This window comes from Euprymna scolopes, chromosome 16 (assembly GCF_053919585.1).
Source record: "Euprymna scolopes isolate OS-2025 chromosome 16, ASM5391958v1, whole genome shotgun sequence".
Taxonomy (NCBI): Eukaryota; Metazoa; Mollusca; class Cephalopoda; order Sepiida; family Sepiolidae; genus Euprymna; species Euprymna scolopes.
Genome location: NC_136497.1, coordinates 44,337,355 through 44,354,625, shown reverse-complemented (window position 1 = coordinate 44,354,625; position 17,271 = coordinate 44,337,355). Strand labels below are relative to the sequence as shown.

The 17,271-nt window shown below is 31.0% G+C and overlaps 1 protein-coding gene across 1 annotated transcript in view; it reads left to right on the top strand.

Annotated features, from left to right (window-relative positions):
* The window catches only part of LOC145295932 (succinyl-CoA:3-ketoacid coenzyme A transferase 1, mitochondrial-like), an 87,853-nt gene that overhangs the window by 24,859 nt on the left and 45,723 nt on the right, over nt 1–17,271 (top strand). The window contains exons 2-4 of the mRNA XM_080141815.1: nt 9,391–9,496; nt 12,229–12,362; nt 14,697–14,789. Of these exons, the coding sequence (XP_079997941.1) occupies nt 9,391–9,496; nt 12,229–12,362; nt 14,697–14,789 (333 nt within the window). The remainder of the gene's footprint in view (nt 1–9,390; nt 9,497–12,228; nt 12,363–14,696; nt 14,790–17,271) is intronic.

The window sequence follows — 17,271 nt, the reverse complement described above, 5'->3', positions numbered from 1 at the left end:
ACAGTTTGCAGAGGAAAGTAGTTTTCAAGATATAAAGACCTGTGCTATAATTCACTGGCAGCTATGAATAAACACCCCCAATCTCCCAATAAGAACGGCTTTCAGAATAAATAACACCTACCCACCCATGTTAAAAATTGTGGAGGTGGACCTAAAGTAAAAATTTACCTTTTTTTTTTTAAATTGTTAGTTTAAAGCACAACGCTATTGTGTACAATGGTTTTAATAAAGGAAAATCATTCATATTTTTTTATAAACACAACTCCGAAAAAGAAGCGTACTTTCAAATTTATTAGAATAAGTTTTATTGAAAAAAAAAACAAAAACGAAACATTTTTTTTACTTATGCTTTATTTCTTAAATATAACAATTCCTGTTTTACACTTTTAACGAACGTAAATTTCACGGTGTCTGTTTTTATTTTTTTGTATTTTGTTACATTAGGTCCCCCTCCACGATTTGTTTTGAAATTACTACTCTTAAAATTTTTCGCCGATGCTGAATAAAAAATGCATATTTGCAATTTGCAGAGGCAAGTAGTTTTCGAGATATAAAGACCTGTGCTATGCACTATAATTCACTGGCAGACATGAATAAACACGCCAACCTCCCAATATTAAAAACAGCTTTTGGAATGAAAACCGACAATCTCCCCATGTTAAAAGCTTTAGGAATAAACACCCTCAATATTCCCATATTAAGAATGGCTTTCAGAATAAACACCCCTCACCTCCCCATGTAAAAAACGGCTTTTGGAATAAATACCCCCATCCTCCCCATGTTAAGAACGGCTTGCAGAATAAACAACGCCTACCCACCCATGTTAAAAATTGTGGAGGTGGAGCTAAAGTAAAAATTTATTTATTTTTTTAAATAAATTGTTAGTTTAAAGCACACCGCTACCACGGTTTTAATAAAGGAAAAGCATTCATATTTTCTTATATAAAAAACAACTCGGGGGGGGGGGGGAGCGTACTTTCTAGTTTGTTAGAATAAAGGGTATGTATTACTGTAAACATAGATTCGAAAAAGTTGTCAAAAAACAAATATATAAAAGTTATCAAAGCCGAGATAAGTTAATTTTCAACCTAACTGGATAATTGTTTTGTGTTTTTATTTAATGTAAAATGTTTATTCAGCTCGAAAAACATCCAGTGTTTACCGATGCGTTGGACAATTCAAAATGGCGCCGAACTCTCTGCTAAACACTGTAAGTTTGGGAAAATGAGTTAAAAATAAAAAAACTATACCACATACTGTTAAAAACCCACCAAATATGTCAGTGTATGCCACGGTAACATATTGCGCTAGTTTCTAACAGTATTTTGTATATTTTTTTATTTTTAACTCATTTCCCCAAATGTACCATGTTCAGCTGAAAGTTCGGCGCCATTTTGAATTTTCCAACACATCAGTAAACACTGTATGTTTGTCAAACTGAATAAACATGTTACATTAAATAAAAACACTAAAAAATTATCCAGTTGGGTAGAAAAGTAACTTATCTTGCCTTTGATAACATTTATTTGTTATATATTTGTTTTTTGACAACGTTTTCGAATCTGTGTACAGTAAAACAAACCCAAAATAAGTTTTATCGAAAAAAAAAAAAAATAAATAAATAAAACAATTTTTTTACTTATGCTTTATTTCTTGAATGTAACAACAATTGCTAGTTTAAAGTACAACGCTAATGTGTACCACGGTTTTAATAAAGGAAAAGAATTCATAAAAACATCTCAGAAAAAAAAAGTGTACTTTGAATTTTGAAGTTTGCTAAAATAAGTTGTATTGAAAAAAAAACAATTTTTTACTTATGCTTTATTTCTTAAATGTATCAATTTGTGTTTTACGCTTTTAACGAATGTTTAAAAAAAGTTTTTTTTTATACGCACGTGTAGTCAGAATCGTTATCTTTCGTCATTTCAAAAATTTAAATTTGAAAAATAGGGAATGTTTCTTTTATACTTACCGATTAAACAGATAATGAAATGTTGTAATTCTGAAGTCATCAACTCATAGACCGCTCATTTCTACCGGAAATAAAATGGCGAAAATAGTTCCACATTACGAAAAATATTTTTATTTCACTTAATATTAATTTCTGTGTTACTATTTTAACGATTGTTTAAAAAAAGTGTGTTATAGTCAGTATCATTATTTTTCATCATCTTTTCCCCGATGAATAAAAGTTTTTTTTTTTTAATAAGGTAATATTTACTTTTTAATATTTAAAAACAGATGATAAAGATTCACTGTTATAAAATTTCACAGAAAACGGGATTGTAAATTTCTAATTTATCGATTTTGACTAAACCAGACGTTCCATTTATATATATATATATATATATATATATATATATATATGTATATATAATTTGATTAGTTTTTTTTTTGGAAAAAGAATTCCAGCAGAGTGCTCAATTAAAAGGAAAATCCAAATTTTAAGAGCGTACTTATATTATATATATATATATATATATATATATATATATATATATATATATATATAAACTCCAGTTCCTTCAGCTTTATCGAAACCAAAACTTATGAAGAATTCTTGGTAAAATTATTTATAAAAAAAACATAACTTGTGTCACCAGCTATAATTGAAATCAAAACCAAAGCTTACAAAAAATTATTGCTAAAATTATTAATTACAAAAAATTGAAGGTCATAACAATTAAACGACAGTCACTCGGAAGAAAAAAAATGTAATTATGACACACAATCTCTCTCACACACACACACACACACACACACACACACACACACACACACACACACAATCGTATTAATATATAAATAACAAAATAGCTCTAACTAAACATGTAAAAACAATTATTGAAAAAAATCATTTTGTAATAAAAATCTACAAAAGAAACCCCCAAAAACGTCTGTTTACAGCCGTGCTGATGCTATTACTAATACTACAAAATGGTTTTCCGTTGAAATGATTTTTTTTCCATGTATCATTATTTTAAATTGCTACCATAAGAGAAAACAACCTACAAACAGCAAAAAGATTGTTTTACTTACCAGTGGGTATCTGAAGAAAATAATAAAAAAAAAAAAAATTTTCTATACTCATGTTGATTTTTTAAAATTTTTAACACAATAAAAAACGGAGTGGTCAAAAGTATTTCATGTACCCCCAAACTATTAAAAGGGATGTCTCTTGTGGATTAGTTTCTAAATTTCATGACAAAATTCGTAATACAAATGCAGCATAAGCATTTATAAATCAGGGGTGGAGGTCTTTACAAAACCTTACCGAAAACACTGTTTTATGATGTTCATATTTTTATCACTTTATTTGCTTAAAACTTGTAAAATAATTGTACCTTATTATTACTTAATTCATTTGAAAGCATATTCATTTCCGAACAAAACAGTTGTATTTTGAGGACTTTAAAATGATTTGGTTTTTAAAATACTAGCATTTCAGCCTGGCGTTGCCCGGGTGTTTGGATGTGTATGTTGAGCAAAAAAAAAAAAAAAAAAAGTAGTAGTAGGAAGGCAGGCTCGAACCTGTACCGCAAAGGAGGAAAAGAACAGGGTAAAACCTAACGTTTATGCTGTTACGACCACCGCCAAACCGGAAACAATATTTTTTTAAATTAAGGCTAGACAATCTAAAGGAGAGGATAACTTTCAAAAATATTGGCGAAAAAAGTGACCCCCTGTAGAAAAGTGCCTAGCTGAAGGGGAAGATATTAATGTTTTTAGCCAATTTTTCAATATTTGTCGTATGAAAGGTTGAACTTTAAAACGATACTGATCTTGGCAAAATCTGTCGCCTCTATTGAAGGTTTAAGGCAGACATGCGAACATACATACATACATACATACATTTACATGTTGGTAACTAAAAATTTTCGACCCAAACTGATGAAAAAGCTTGCCCTATCTCTGAATACCCTTTATGTAAAATTTCAAATATTTAGACCAGAAATTTTCTGAGTAATTTGGAAGAGACCGCAGAGGTCAATTTTTTTTTAACTTTGATCCCTATTATGACCCCTTTAAATTTATTGTTTTGGGCTCAAATCAAGTTATTAAGTTAGATCCATGTCCAAGGAACCTATATCTAAAATTTCAAGTGCGTAGACCCAAAATTGTCGGAGGAGTTTGGTAGAGTTCTCAAAGGTCAAATCGTTGAACTTTGACCCCTTAATCGCCAAATTTCTGGCTGAAAACCGATCACATCGATTTTCCCAAATAGCGAAGGTCAAAGATTCAGTTCAGAGCTCAAGTTGGTACTCAATCCGCAGTAAGGCACTAACTCGCGGCCTTCATTGAATCATCAAACTTTGCTGTCTAACCTTCTTCACTCTCATCTAACCTATATTTGTTAAAATCGGTGAAAAAAAATCCGTTTATTAGAAATAATGCTAGCAATGTCCTGATTAGTCTATGACATGTTCCTTTTTTTTCTGTGACCTTTTTATTAGCTGTGATGTTTTTACTTGGATTTTATTGAATGTAAAAAAAAAAAAGAAACAAATGCTTAGCATTTTTTTTGTTTTACATTGACCTCATTTTTTTTTCTTATCTCGCAGATATGTCTTTGATAAGAAAACTAAAATCTTGAATTGGTTTGTTTCTCCTTTGAGCTAAAAGATATTCAAAATGTATATAATCACAGAGCAGAAGTACACTTGCTTCCATAAAGAAATTTTTAGTTAGTAAAAAAGGTTCCATATGTATAATCTTTATATAATGAGTTGGATGTTACAAAATATGAATGTGTAAAGAAACTAGGAGAATAGCTGTAGCAAGATGAGTGTTATGCTAGTTTATAATAAAAATGAATTCAGTGAACAGAGCATTTTTACACAAATTTTATGTCTGAATCTAAGACATGAAAGTAGAGCAAAGCTGTTCTGCTCTGATTAATTTTACAGGAACAAGTATTTGTCAAGTATATATGTATATACACAATGTATTTCATTGTAACAGGCGTTTTACTGTTTTGTGTTTTATTAACAATAATTACATTTTATGACAAATAATTACTCTTTAATAGTGCCAAAAGCTGATATATAGCGATTTTTTAATGAAGGTGTACCTTTATATCAATCAGGAAGTGAAGGGGGGGGCAGCTTTTTTTTTTTTTTTTTTTTTTTTTATTGCCACGGTTCCACAAGCCACAATAACTGACCTAGACCCACCCCCTTCTTCAAGTGTTTAATGTTTAAAGCATGTTTTATCTCTTTTTTTTATTTTATTCAAACATATTGTAAAAAATGTATGCCTTGTATATATGTTAAATTTTATGCTTTTTTAATGAATGAGCTTTCGAGGAGCATGTGGTTCATAGCATTTAAACTTATAAAACAATTTAATGTCAGTATTTTTTCATAGGTAGACGCCACTTTGAATTTAACAAATATATTATACCAATTTTTTAATTTAATACTAACTAAATATTTTTATAAATGTTACAGATGTAATGATATTAATGAAAATAACATTTTTTAAAATCCTATTTAATAAGACTGTAGCCGTAATACATTTTGTAATGCACAAAAACTAGTCATGAAACAATTGCAAAATGTTTCACAGTTCCAACACGATTATCAATTGACTCCAATTCCTTTAACATTTCTAAATATTTAGAGATTTGTTGTTTAAAAATAATTTTAAATTACTGTACCCCCCCATGTAATGTCCACATGAATTTTTTCTTGTATGCTTTTCTTGTAATTGATCGAAAATTGGGAGACCACTAAAGATTTATTTCTCTTTCTAAACAAAGCCAATTTGTCATTACTTAACAAAAATGCTATAGCGATTTTCAATTCTTTTTATGAACAGTTGAAAATAGTCTACGATTTGTATACAAAATAAGAAGGCAGTGAAGGGCAAGAATAGCTAAAAACACAAAAAAAACTCCATGTTAAGAATGGGTTTCTAAATAATAATGTTACCATTCTGGAAACCGTTCTTACCATAGGGAGAGTGGGGGCTTTATTTACTATTCTGTACCTTGTCTTTATGAAAGACTGTTCTAAATTTTATCTTAATTCTAAAGATTTGGTCAATTATTGCTACTGGCACTATAACGGATATGTAGTAGATTGCTTTCTTTTGCTGTAAGATATAGATAATAATAGTGATGTGGTTTAAATGTTGAACAACAAGAAGGCTTGTGAACAATGAAATGAAATATATATTAACAGAAAATACAAATGTATATTGGTTGAGTGAGACTCTGTTCAACTGGAAGGACAAAGTAAGATTATGACCCACTCCCACTAAGTCTCGGTCAAGACTGCTCAATAGCAGAAACTCGTCACCGGAAGTGACATCAGGAATCGTGCATCATCAAAATCTGTAGGGATGCCACCCCAACAAATAGTAATACTATTTATAATAAGAATTTCATTTGTTTTCAATGTGTTCAAATGTAATCGACTAAAAAGTAGAATCTCATCTTTTGGGGAAGGAAATACTTTGATATGGACAGTGTTTCTTTTTGATTTGATAAACTTGTAAATGTTTTCATTATGTATTGTATTTATGATCTTTTTCCACTTCTTCCATTATTACCGGTGTCATCTTGACCTAAATTCAGTGGAAATTGTTTAGCAATCCTATCTTTTTAAATTTTCCCTAAATTAAGAATTTACATAATTTCAAATTGATATAAGCATTAGGTTTTAAGAATTGCCCCCCCCCCCCAAACAAAATACAATAAAATATTGTTTCAGAGGATATATGCGGTGACCAGACAATAGTTTGGTTGGTCAGCAAAAAAAAAAAAAGAAAAGGTCTGAGTATTTAATACTCAACTGTGAACTTTCATGAGAGGCGTCATATAGATGTTTATCAAATAGGTGTGGAAAGAAATTTCAACACTTCAAAAGGTTTGATAAGGTGAACTAGAATATTTACTGTTTACCATAAAAACATAATTAGACTTAGTCAATGCTAAATGTGAGAATGCAATTCCTAACCTTCAATTGTATTCGATTTTACAAGGTGACTTCAATAAGTTTCCAGACATTTTTTGTACAGGCATTTAAATTTGTCATAGACACTTAAAAATTCAATATGTTATTGCTATACATATTATGAAATGACTGACCAATTTTTATGATTCTAGGTTCAAATGGTCAATTACAGCAGGAATTGAAATACACCCTACCAATGCCGGATTGTTACACCTGGTGAATTTAAAAAATGCAATCTGGATAGGAGGACACTTTAGAAAAATGATATGCAATAAAATTTTGTTTGAAGCTTAGAAATAATGCCACAGAAACGTTTGGAATGCTTCAGAGTTCTTTTGAACTCTCTTGCATTGAATCGAGCATCAGTTTTTGAGTAGCATAAGAGATTCAAGGAATGCAGGAAGTCTGTGAGAGATGATGAGAGGTGTAGGAGGAGTAAGGAAGTCAGAACACCAGAGTTTATTGGCTAAATAAAGAATTTCATCGTTGTGTGTCTATAGAGACACTAAGTGCAGTTTCATGTCAGTTTGAAAACTGTACATATAATTATTTGTGAGGAACTGAAGATACAGAAGATTTGCATGAAGTTTTACATGGCCATCAAGACATTTCGCCACCCTCCCTATAGTCCAGACCTTGCTCTGTGTGATTTTAGTTATTCTCTAAGCTCAAATCTTAAAGGCTGTTGTTAAGACAATTGAGGAGATAAAGGCTGTAACAAGAGTCATTGACATGCTCATACAATAGGACTTCCACTGGGTTTTCTAGAAGTTGTTGGAATGGCACAAGTGCATTGCAGCTGAAGCAGATTACTTTGAAGGGACTAGAGTTTCATGTGGGTACTATTAATAAAAGTGCTTATACGAAAAAGTCTGGAAACTTATTGAAAGCATGTTGTATTTAGTAAACAATCTTCTAATAAGTAAATGCATCAAGTTTACTTCATTTATTTTATTGTGAAAAAAAAAAAAAAAATTCAAACAATCGTTTCTAGAAATCTGTAATAAAGCTCAATTTTTTTTTTGATTTTTGGTACCTCCAAAAATTCTAATTTTTCAAATCTTTAAAAATTTATTATAAAAGTAATGAAACAATGTTTCTTGGATGTATCCAGCCAATGCCAAATAAAATACAACTTTTATATTTATATAAGTGATGATGATAGATTTTTAATTTAATTAATTCCTGAATGTCAATTTTAATGAGTTAGAATATTTTATAAATTTTCAGAAATTTTATGTCCTGTTTTTTGCTATGAAACGATACTTAAGTGATGGAAGAGGAGTCAAAAATAAAAGTTTAAAAATCAAATAAAAACACTTAATAATTTGGTTTATTTGGATTTCTGTTCTCATCGTAGATGTTATTCTCATAATAGTTTAGTCAAGGTAACTTTCTTCAGCACGTTTTGTGGAACTGGAATTTTTGTCTAATATTCCTGGTGAACCAAGCAAAAGAGATCCAGACAATTGCACTTAAGGGAACGTGAGGATACTAAAAAGAGCTCTCGGTTGGTTTCAATAAAAAATAGGGCAATGTTGGCAGCTGGCTTGGCTGCCCCATTAACCCAAAGGAAGAAAATTAACTCAAAGGAAGAAAATTTAAAAAAAAAAAAAATCTTTTTCTGTTTTATAGTTTAATTAACTTTGTTAATAAACACATAAAAAGAGTGACAGAAGGGAAAGTGATAGGTACTCCATAAAGCAATGGTCGAGTAATCAAACTACATAGTGAAAGTAATGGATAGTAGCTTAGCAAGAGATAGGTAACTTGGTAAGTAAATTGCAAATTAGAACAATTAAAATGGGTCTTTTTTTTTCAAACATAACTCAATCCTCAAACCAAGGAATATTTAAATATGTATCCTATGCAATGAAAATGTATACAAAAAAACCCTTGGGGAAACAAACTTGTTTTGGTTTTTCTTAATTTTCCAGCGAGTCACTACTTGTCAAGGCTAAAAGCCACTTGAGGATTAATGTTTCCACAAGTGTACAGTGAGACAACACTGAAGCCTTCGGGCCAAGATCAGTGTGTAGTATCCATTCTGATGCTACACTTCACCTTTTCTGTCCTCAGTCAGTGGAGGAGAAATCCTTTATGTCTGAAACAAATTTTATTTTTGTTTCTATCTAGAGTAGTAACAAAGAGTGAGACTGAATTTTTCTACATTAAAGACCGTGCTTGTGTCTAACTCTGCCCTTGTGGGGAGGCAAGTAAATAGGAATAATTAGTGACACTGGCCAGAATTTGATTATTTAAGAGAACAGCTCAACACAAATTTGTTAACATTAGACTTGAATAATCTAATAGTAGATATAAAGTCTACTAAATATTCAGATGTGGAATCCATGCTTAAAAATAATTGTTTAATTAAAACTCTTTACGTAATAATTTTCTTTTTATTTGTAAATTTTTTTGCTATTTTCAGTCTTGTACACCTTTCAGTACAAGTCAGCGGTGTGATGCTGAATTCTTTGAATCTGTGGAAGAAGCTGTGGAAGATATACCAGATGGTGCCAAGCTCCTTGTGGGAGGTAAGTTTCCAATTTGAGATTAAAAGTGAAATAACATTAAACTTTACAAGTCTTCTGTCTAGCTTTAGGTAGATTTTCTAGCATTTATCTCCCTTTGTGCATCTATTTGTAGGGATTTCTTATCTAGTTTAGCTGCCTCTCGCATGATTTTCTAGCCCTTTAAATATGTTGACATTCTTTGGACATCACTGTTCTACTTTTTATTGATGAGCAATAAATCTGTGTGTGAAATATACCATACCTCAGTCTTGTTTATAGAGTTTATGCTAAGTACACAATGATTGTGTACATTTCCACAACATGCATCTTGAAGACAGTATAACACAAGTGATCCTTTTCATTAATTTGTTCCCTAAAGTTTGTGTCCTAAACTAAAATTTTATTTTCATTATATCTAAATAAAAAGTATGTAAGCATATAGAACGTTTAAAAACATTAAAAAATAGAGGAAGAACCCATGACGTAACGTAAAGTACTAGGTAAAATACAGTTGTGACACTCTTCTGAAGATTGATGGTTCAATCCTTAGTGCAGGCGATATCTAGAATATAACTGAATTTCTTAAGACTTCTATCCACTCATGATTGATGGAACTACAACATACTACTCCTGTGGGTTATGTAATGGGTTCCCTTTAAAATTTTATACAGGTTTATAGGACTCACGGCGGAGTCACCAGATATAGGATATGTGGGGTGTGAGTCAGCATTCACCAATTCATAATTGGAATCTGTCGATTTTAGAAATGAATGTTGCAGGTGGAGGAATATTTATAAGTCGAAAGTGGTAGAGTATCACTGGGACCATTAAAGATAAATTTAACGAGATCTCTGATTTACAGAAGGGTTCTACCAAGTCACATCCATGTAAATTTAAAAGGCGTGAATAACTTTGTAAAAATAATGACATTCGATAAAGAACTCGAGATCACTGTACTGGGATAAAATAACATTTATTAGCCTGTTTAAGAAAAAGTAATTCAAATTATTCCAACGTTAAGGGTTTTGCAACAAGTGTTTCGAAGAAAAGGCAGAAAGTTCATGATTACAGATTTTCATGAGCAAAAGAGAAGCATGTTATTTTCTGGAGGGAAAAGAAAATTTCTGGAGGGAAAAGAAAATCATTAATTGCTTAAGTGATATGTGTGTGTGTGTTCAATAAGTATGCAAACAGCAGGTCGAAATAACAGGGTTGTCAAGAAGAGTAAATCTCGTTAGATATGATAAATTTTTCATGTTGAAAATTTAAGATGCATAACGCACAAAAAGTCCTGTTACATAATTTAACGTCCAGCATGGACAGAGTCTCTTAGACGCAAGTCAAGCTGAAGGAATCTGACGAGAAACCATGTTAATTTACATGGCAAAAGCTTATATACCAATGGTCTAGAACGTTCTGGACTATTTTGTTGTTTGAATATTCTAAACTATTTCTGTCATTGCACATGAAGAGTAACATAGTTCCTTTATAGCATGTGTGCAGATGGGCAAATTACAATGTTGTGTCTTTACATGTTCTGAAATCCATGGCTGGAACAAATCTTCAGCAGAGACATTCTCATAGCAATCACATAGTGATTGCTATGAGAATGTCTCTGCTGAAGATTTGTTCCAGCCATATATGGCGGTTGCTACAGATTAACCTTTAATTTCTTTGTTAATTTTTAAAAGATTTCTGAGTTCACTAAGATACCTCTGAAGAAGGTTGGAGATTACGTTGGCTAAAACGTTTTGCAAATAACATTCAAGATGAGAAAAGTAATTTCAATAATCCAAGTAATCAATCCTCATCTAAAAAAATTTAGAAATGGAATTTCACTATTTAATTTTTTTTTTGCACTCTAAACTAGGCAAGTTTGGGAGACGTACTATAATCAATAGCTTTTTGCAACAAGAAACATTACAACTGCTTTAACAAATCTAATTTTTCTTAAGATTAACAAAGAAATTAAAGGTTAATATTTTATGAGAAATATCAAGTAATCGAAAAGTGGGGCGTTTTGTGTTTAGAGAGAAAATATGTTTTGATCAAACATTTTCTAAAGTATTAAACAGAAAAAAATGTAGATGGTAAAATGTACATGCATTTGAACAACATTTTATTTGTTTGATAAATTCCTTATAATTACACACTTGCTGTTGCCCAGGTTTCTTTTTACTTTCAATTTTGTTCTGCTTTTCTTTTGTTTTAACTGTCATTGTCATTTTATTTATTTTTTATTTTTACCAAATTAGTATTTTGTTTTGTATATTTTTTACAAAGAATATTTTAAGTTAACCAAGTTGTTTTTTGTTGTTTTTCTTTTATTTTGTCTTTTTTTTTTTTTTTTTTTTTTTTTAAAGAAATTAGTATTTAAAAATGTTTTTTTAAGAATATTTAAAGTTAACCAAGTTATTATAAAACTATAACTAATTTTGTTAAGGTAATGTTATATTAACTGTTTATAAAATTATTGAATGTAAATTGCACCCAAAACTTTTAATCTGTTAATGCATAAGGATTGCTAGTAATTTTTATACCACAAGTTATTTTTTATTTGCCAGCTTAAATAATTCCAATTTTTTAAAGAAATTTAAAAATTTTTATTTTTTTCATTTTTTTTTCAACTATTATCAAAAGTGCTGATTTGTTTATGAAGAAACCAAAATACATTTTAATTTTGTAATTTTTTTTTTTTTTTTTTAGATAGAATTAAAAAAATCTATTTTATCTAATGCTATTGCATTTTTCAGGTTTTGGTTTGTGTGGAATCCCTGAGAATTTGATTGGTGGTTTGTTGAAGAGTAATGTCAAAGATCTTACCGTGGTCAGTAACAATGCAGGAGTGGATAACTTTGGTCTTGGTCTCCTTTTACAACAAAAACAAGTAAGGATGAACAGATGATTTTCAACTGAATTCAGAGTACATGTTTATGCGGTCTAATATTGCTTAATATTTACTGATTGATTCAAATATGTGTATGATTAAAATCATTTGAATTTTAATATTTATTAGAAATCAATAATGATCAACTCACTTCAAAAAAGACTAATTGAATGCAGAAAGATTTTTGACAATTGAGAAAAAGCGTTGAAATTCAATACTGAAAATTTCAAATTTCGCTATTATAGTGTAGTTGCTGTTGATAATTTTTTCAGTGTTATAACAAGGGTTAATACACGTACACTATAATAGCGAAATTTGGAAAACAAAAAAATTAATTAAAAATAAAAGAAACAATGGTATCTACTAATTTTTTGGTGTCAATTTCAGCTAAAAGCAATAATATCCACTTAATTGACATGTGAAAAAGTACATGAATATTACTGCATTATTTTAAAAAACACCAGTTTTTGATCTTTATCATAAAAACACATGCATATTTCTTTGGATATATGTGACATAACAAAAGAAGTAAATCAGTTATGCTAAAAACAAGGCATTTATCATTGTTAACACGTAATTTATTAAAAAATTAGCAATAGTTATATTCTATTTACTTCTCTTTGGAACTCTCCTGTGGTTTTTAGCAAAACATTTTATTTTCATTAATTTTTATCAAAAAATGTTTTCTTTAATAATTTTTTTTATCTACTTTATCATTTTTCATAATTTTTAGATATATTCATTACTGTAACATGATGATTAAGTATAGACCATTGCTTTGCCTTGAAATTCAATATTAAAAATTTTGAATTTCGCTATTATAGTGTAGTTGCACCCGAAGGGTTGTATAAGCAGGAGTTTGGGCTGTTCTTGTAATTACAATATGACTATAATCACGTTGACTTGCCAGCTCTCATAAGATTACTAAAGACAAATGACGTTGAGTTTGGTCAATACTTAGATGAATGACCATTTGTAAATGCCAGATGCTGTACGTAAACCCCAGTCTAAGTGGCTTTACAATCCAATGACTGCCAATCTGGAAATACAACAAATACAATATTATACAGTACAATTTAAAAAGAACAAATAAATGTTTAAGTTTGTATTATTTGGATTCTTGTTCTCATCTTGGATGTTATTTTCATAATGTTTTGGTGGTTGATGTAACCTCCGAATTTCTTCAGTTGTATCTTGCCAAACTTATGAAATCTGCACACAATTTCAAACAGAATCCATGAAGGTAGCATGTTCTTACTCCATCAGCCATGATCAATCATATTCTGAGTGTCTGAAGGGTCTACATCATAATGGATATGGCATTACCTCGGTATGAATTTAACAGTATATGCACTGTGATTAGCTGAAAAATGAAACGATCAGTTAGGAAGATGTATTGGCCTGTTTCTTGTGAGCTGTACTGACCACACACGGATCAGCAATGATGATTCAATGTTTTGATTAATAAATTTGATGACTTTTACTTTGTTTAAAAGACATTCTGCACTCTTAAAACACATTTAGCTTCCGATTTGATACATGTAGTATTAACTTCATATATTTCCATTTTTCAATTTTAAATGTCTGTAAATCTCTAAATTGGTTAGTAAGACTCTCCCAACCCTTTCTAAATAATAGACCAGCCACTGTTTTTTGGTTTGCTGAAAACAAGCAGGTCAATCTCTAAGTGGGAGTTGGACCTAAGAGTGAAAGAAAAGAAAAAGTAGGGGTGGAAGGTGGGTAGAGTCCTTCCAAGATGAGTGTACATTGGGAATAAAGGCCAAGGACGAAAAGAAATAAAAGTGGGGGTGTGAATCTTGGAGGCTTTCTATTACCGAGGAGGGGGATCATTCACTCTACTAGCTAAGAGTCTAGAAGCTTAAAAGCTTACCCAAAAGGCTGGGGTCTGACTGACCTGGAACCGTGTGCACTACGCTAAGGTAGGGAACTCATACTCGACTCTGCTTCTCACAAGCTTGCCACTCTTATCCACCGTCTTTCAAACTCCAAGGAATGTAATCTTTTTCTATCACATCTGATCTATCTCTGATTAGATCTTTATTTATTCCCATTTCTATCAGGTCTATCCTTATCACTTCTCCACATGTTTCCCTTGGTCTTCTGCTTACTGTTCATGCTACCTCAACTGTTCTACATCTACTCATCAATTCTTTCAATATGACTATACTAATCAAGTCTCGTTTTGTACAGAGTTTTAGTTAAAATAGAAAATGAGATTTCAGAATTCTCCAACTAATTAGCATTTGTCCGTAAATGTTCAACTAGAAGAGTTTGTTGAGAATGTTATGTAATTGTTGCTTTCCTTTGTTCTAGATCAAACGGATGATATCTTCATATGTCGGTGAAAATGCCGAGTTTGAACGCCAATATCTTTCTGGAGAGCTTGAAGTGGAACTGACACCACAGGTAAGACATTTTCATTTGATAAAAAGCAGTAGGGGGGGGGGATGCATACCCCCCACCCCCATTTCTAAAATACATGTTGAATTTTAAAAAATGTTTTTAAATTAAAAAAAAAAAGCAACAAATTTTATTATTAATCATCAAATTTAAGTACATAAGTTACAAGACACATCACTGTGTCTTCTTGGTCATAAATTTTAGATGTAAATCTTTTTCTTTCTTTTCCCCTCCATTAAAAGTCACATTTCTCTTATCCAGATGCGAGACATTTTTTACATATTTCCTCAGTTCACTCTCTAGTCCTAGCTAATCCACTATTTCCATTATAGATGTACAAATGAGATTCACAGCAAGCACTCTCTTCTTACCACTACTGAAAAGAAACTTTGTACATTTATGTAAAACTAAAGTTTCAATGTACTTTTTTTTTACTTCAAGAACTTCCCATCTATGAAACACATTGATTCAGGATAGTTTCCTTGCGGACTACAACATGCTCTCATTCAAGTGTAATATCAACAAATACTTTTCATAAATGATTAAATTTTTTCCTTTTTTTTTTTTTTTTTACATCAATTTTAATCCTCCCATCGTATAGTTTGGCATTCAACTGACAGTTTGATTAACCCTTATCCTCGAGTGATTTTTGTCCTTGATAAGTGCTGATCCATTAGTATCATTTTCTTATGCAGTTATTGTAAACATTAGGTTTACAAGTAACAAAAGAAAACTGAGTTGCACCCTTTCCGCTTTATGGTGACTTCCTAACACTACAGCCATTGTTCCAATTTCATAGAACAAAATTGACATCCATTTAAACTTTAATCATGTGGACTCATCTGCAAAAGAAAAAACAAATTTTCTAATTGGATTTCACATTGTTTTTAAACACCATACAGGAATATCAGGGATTGCCTAATATTGAATGAGGAACTCCCTGTTTATATTGGTCCTGGATATGACCTTAAACTATATCCGATGGTGAGGCCCCAGCTTGCGGGTTTTGGGGAGTGTGGAGCCACCCTTTAATTGCCATTGCTCCCAGGTCCACTCTGAACCGGAGTGGTAGTACCTGTTAGGGTCCCAACTATGGGTTAAATAGAAACTGACTTGAAAAAAAAACAAAAAACAAATATATTCTATTAAAAAAATTTTCTTCAAAATCACTGAATTCGGCATTAAATAACCTGAAAAGGGTTGATATGCCGTAAAACAAAAGCAATCAACCAACCAACCCTGTTTATATTAACACAATATTACCTTTTTTATTCTTATTTTTTGCATTTCATAATATTACATTTTTGTGAAGAAACTCAAAGATGTACTTATTTAGGGAACATTTGATCTTATTTGACCAAACACATCTTCATATGTTTCAATTCTTATCAACAAAACTTTTAGAAATGTGCTTGTGCTTTTTAACAAAGCAGCTTACTATTTAATCACCTTTGTGTGTGTGATATATATATACAAATTGCGTTCAAAAAGTTTCCAGACTTTTTTGTATGGGCACTTTTTGGGATCGTACACACATGAAACTCTAGTCCCCTTCAAAGTAATCTCCTCCAGATAAAATGCACTTGTTATACTGTTCCAACAACTTCTGGAAGGCTCTATGGAAGTCCTTTTGTGTGCGCATGTCACAGCCTCTTTCATCTCACTTTTCTCATGAGTCCATACGTTTCTGTGGCAATTTTTCCAAGCTTTAAACAGAATGTTATTGCATATCATACTTTTAAAGTGTCCTCCTGTCCAGATTACATTTTTGAAATTCACCAGGTATAACAATCTAGCTTTAGTAGGGTGTATTCCAATTTCTGCTGTAGCTGTTCATTTGAACCTGAAATCATAAAAATTGGTCAGTCATTTCATAATATGTATAGCAATAACATACTAAATTTTCAAGTGTCTATGACAAATTTAAATGCCTGTACAAAAAAAATGTCTGGAAACTTATTGAAGTCACCTTGTAAGATTGAACATGACTGAAGGTTAGGAATTGCATTCTCAGATTTAGTATTGACTCGATCCGATTGATTTTTTATTGGTAAATTTTGGTAAATATTTTTATTGGTAAATTTTGGTAAATATTTTAGTTCACTTATATTTATCACCTTATCAAACTTTTTGAAACGTTGAAATTTCTTTTATTTGCTAAACGCCTATATGACATCTTGCAGAGAGTCCACAGTTGAGTATTAAATACTCAAGGCCTTTTTTTTATATGCTGACCAACCAAACCATTGTCTGGTCACTGCATATATCCTCTGAAACAATATTTTGTTTTGTTTTTCTACCAATAACGTACTGAATTTTCAAGAGTCTACAACCATTTGACATGTCTTTACAAAAAAAGTCTGGAAAGTTATTGAAGGCACCTCACACACACACACACACACACACACACACACACACACACACACACACACACACACACACACACACACACACACACACACACACACACACATATTCTTATGAAATA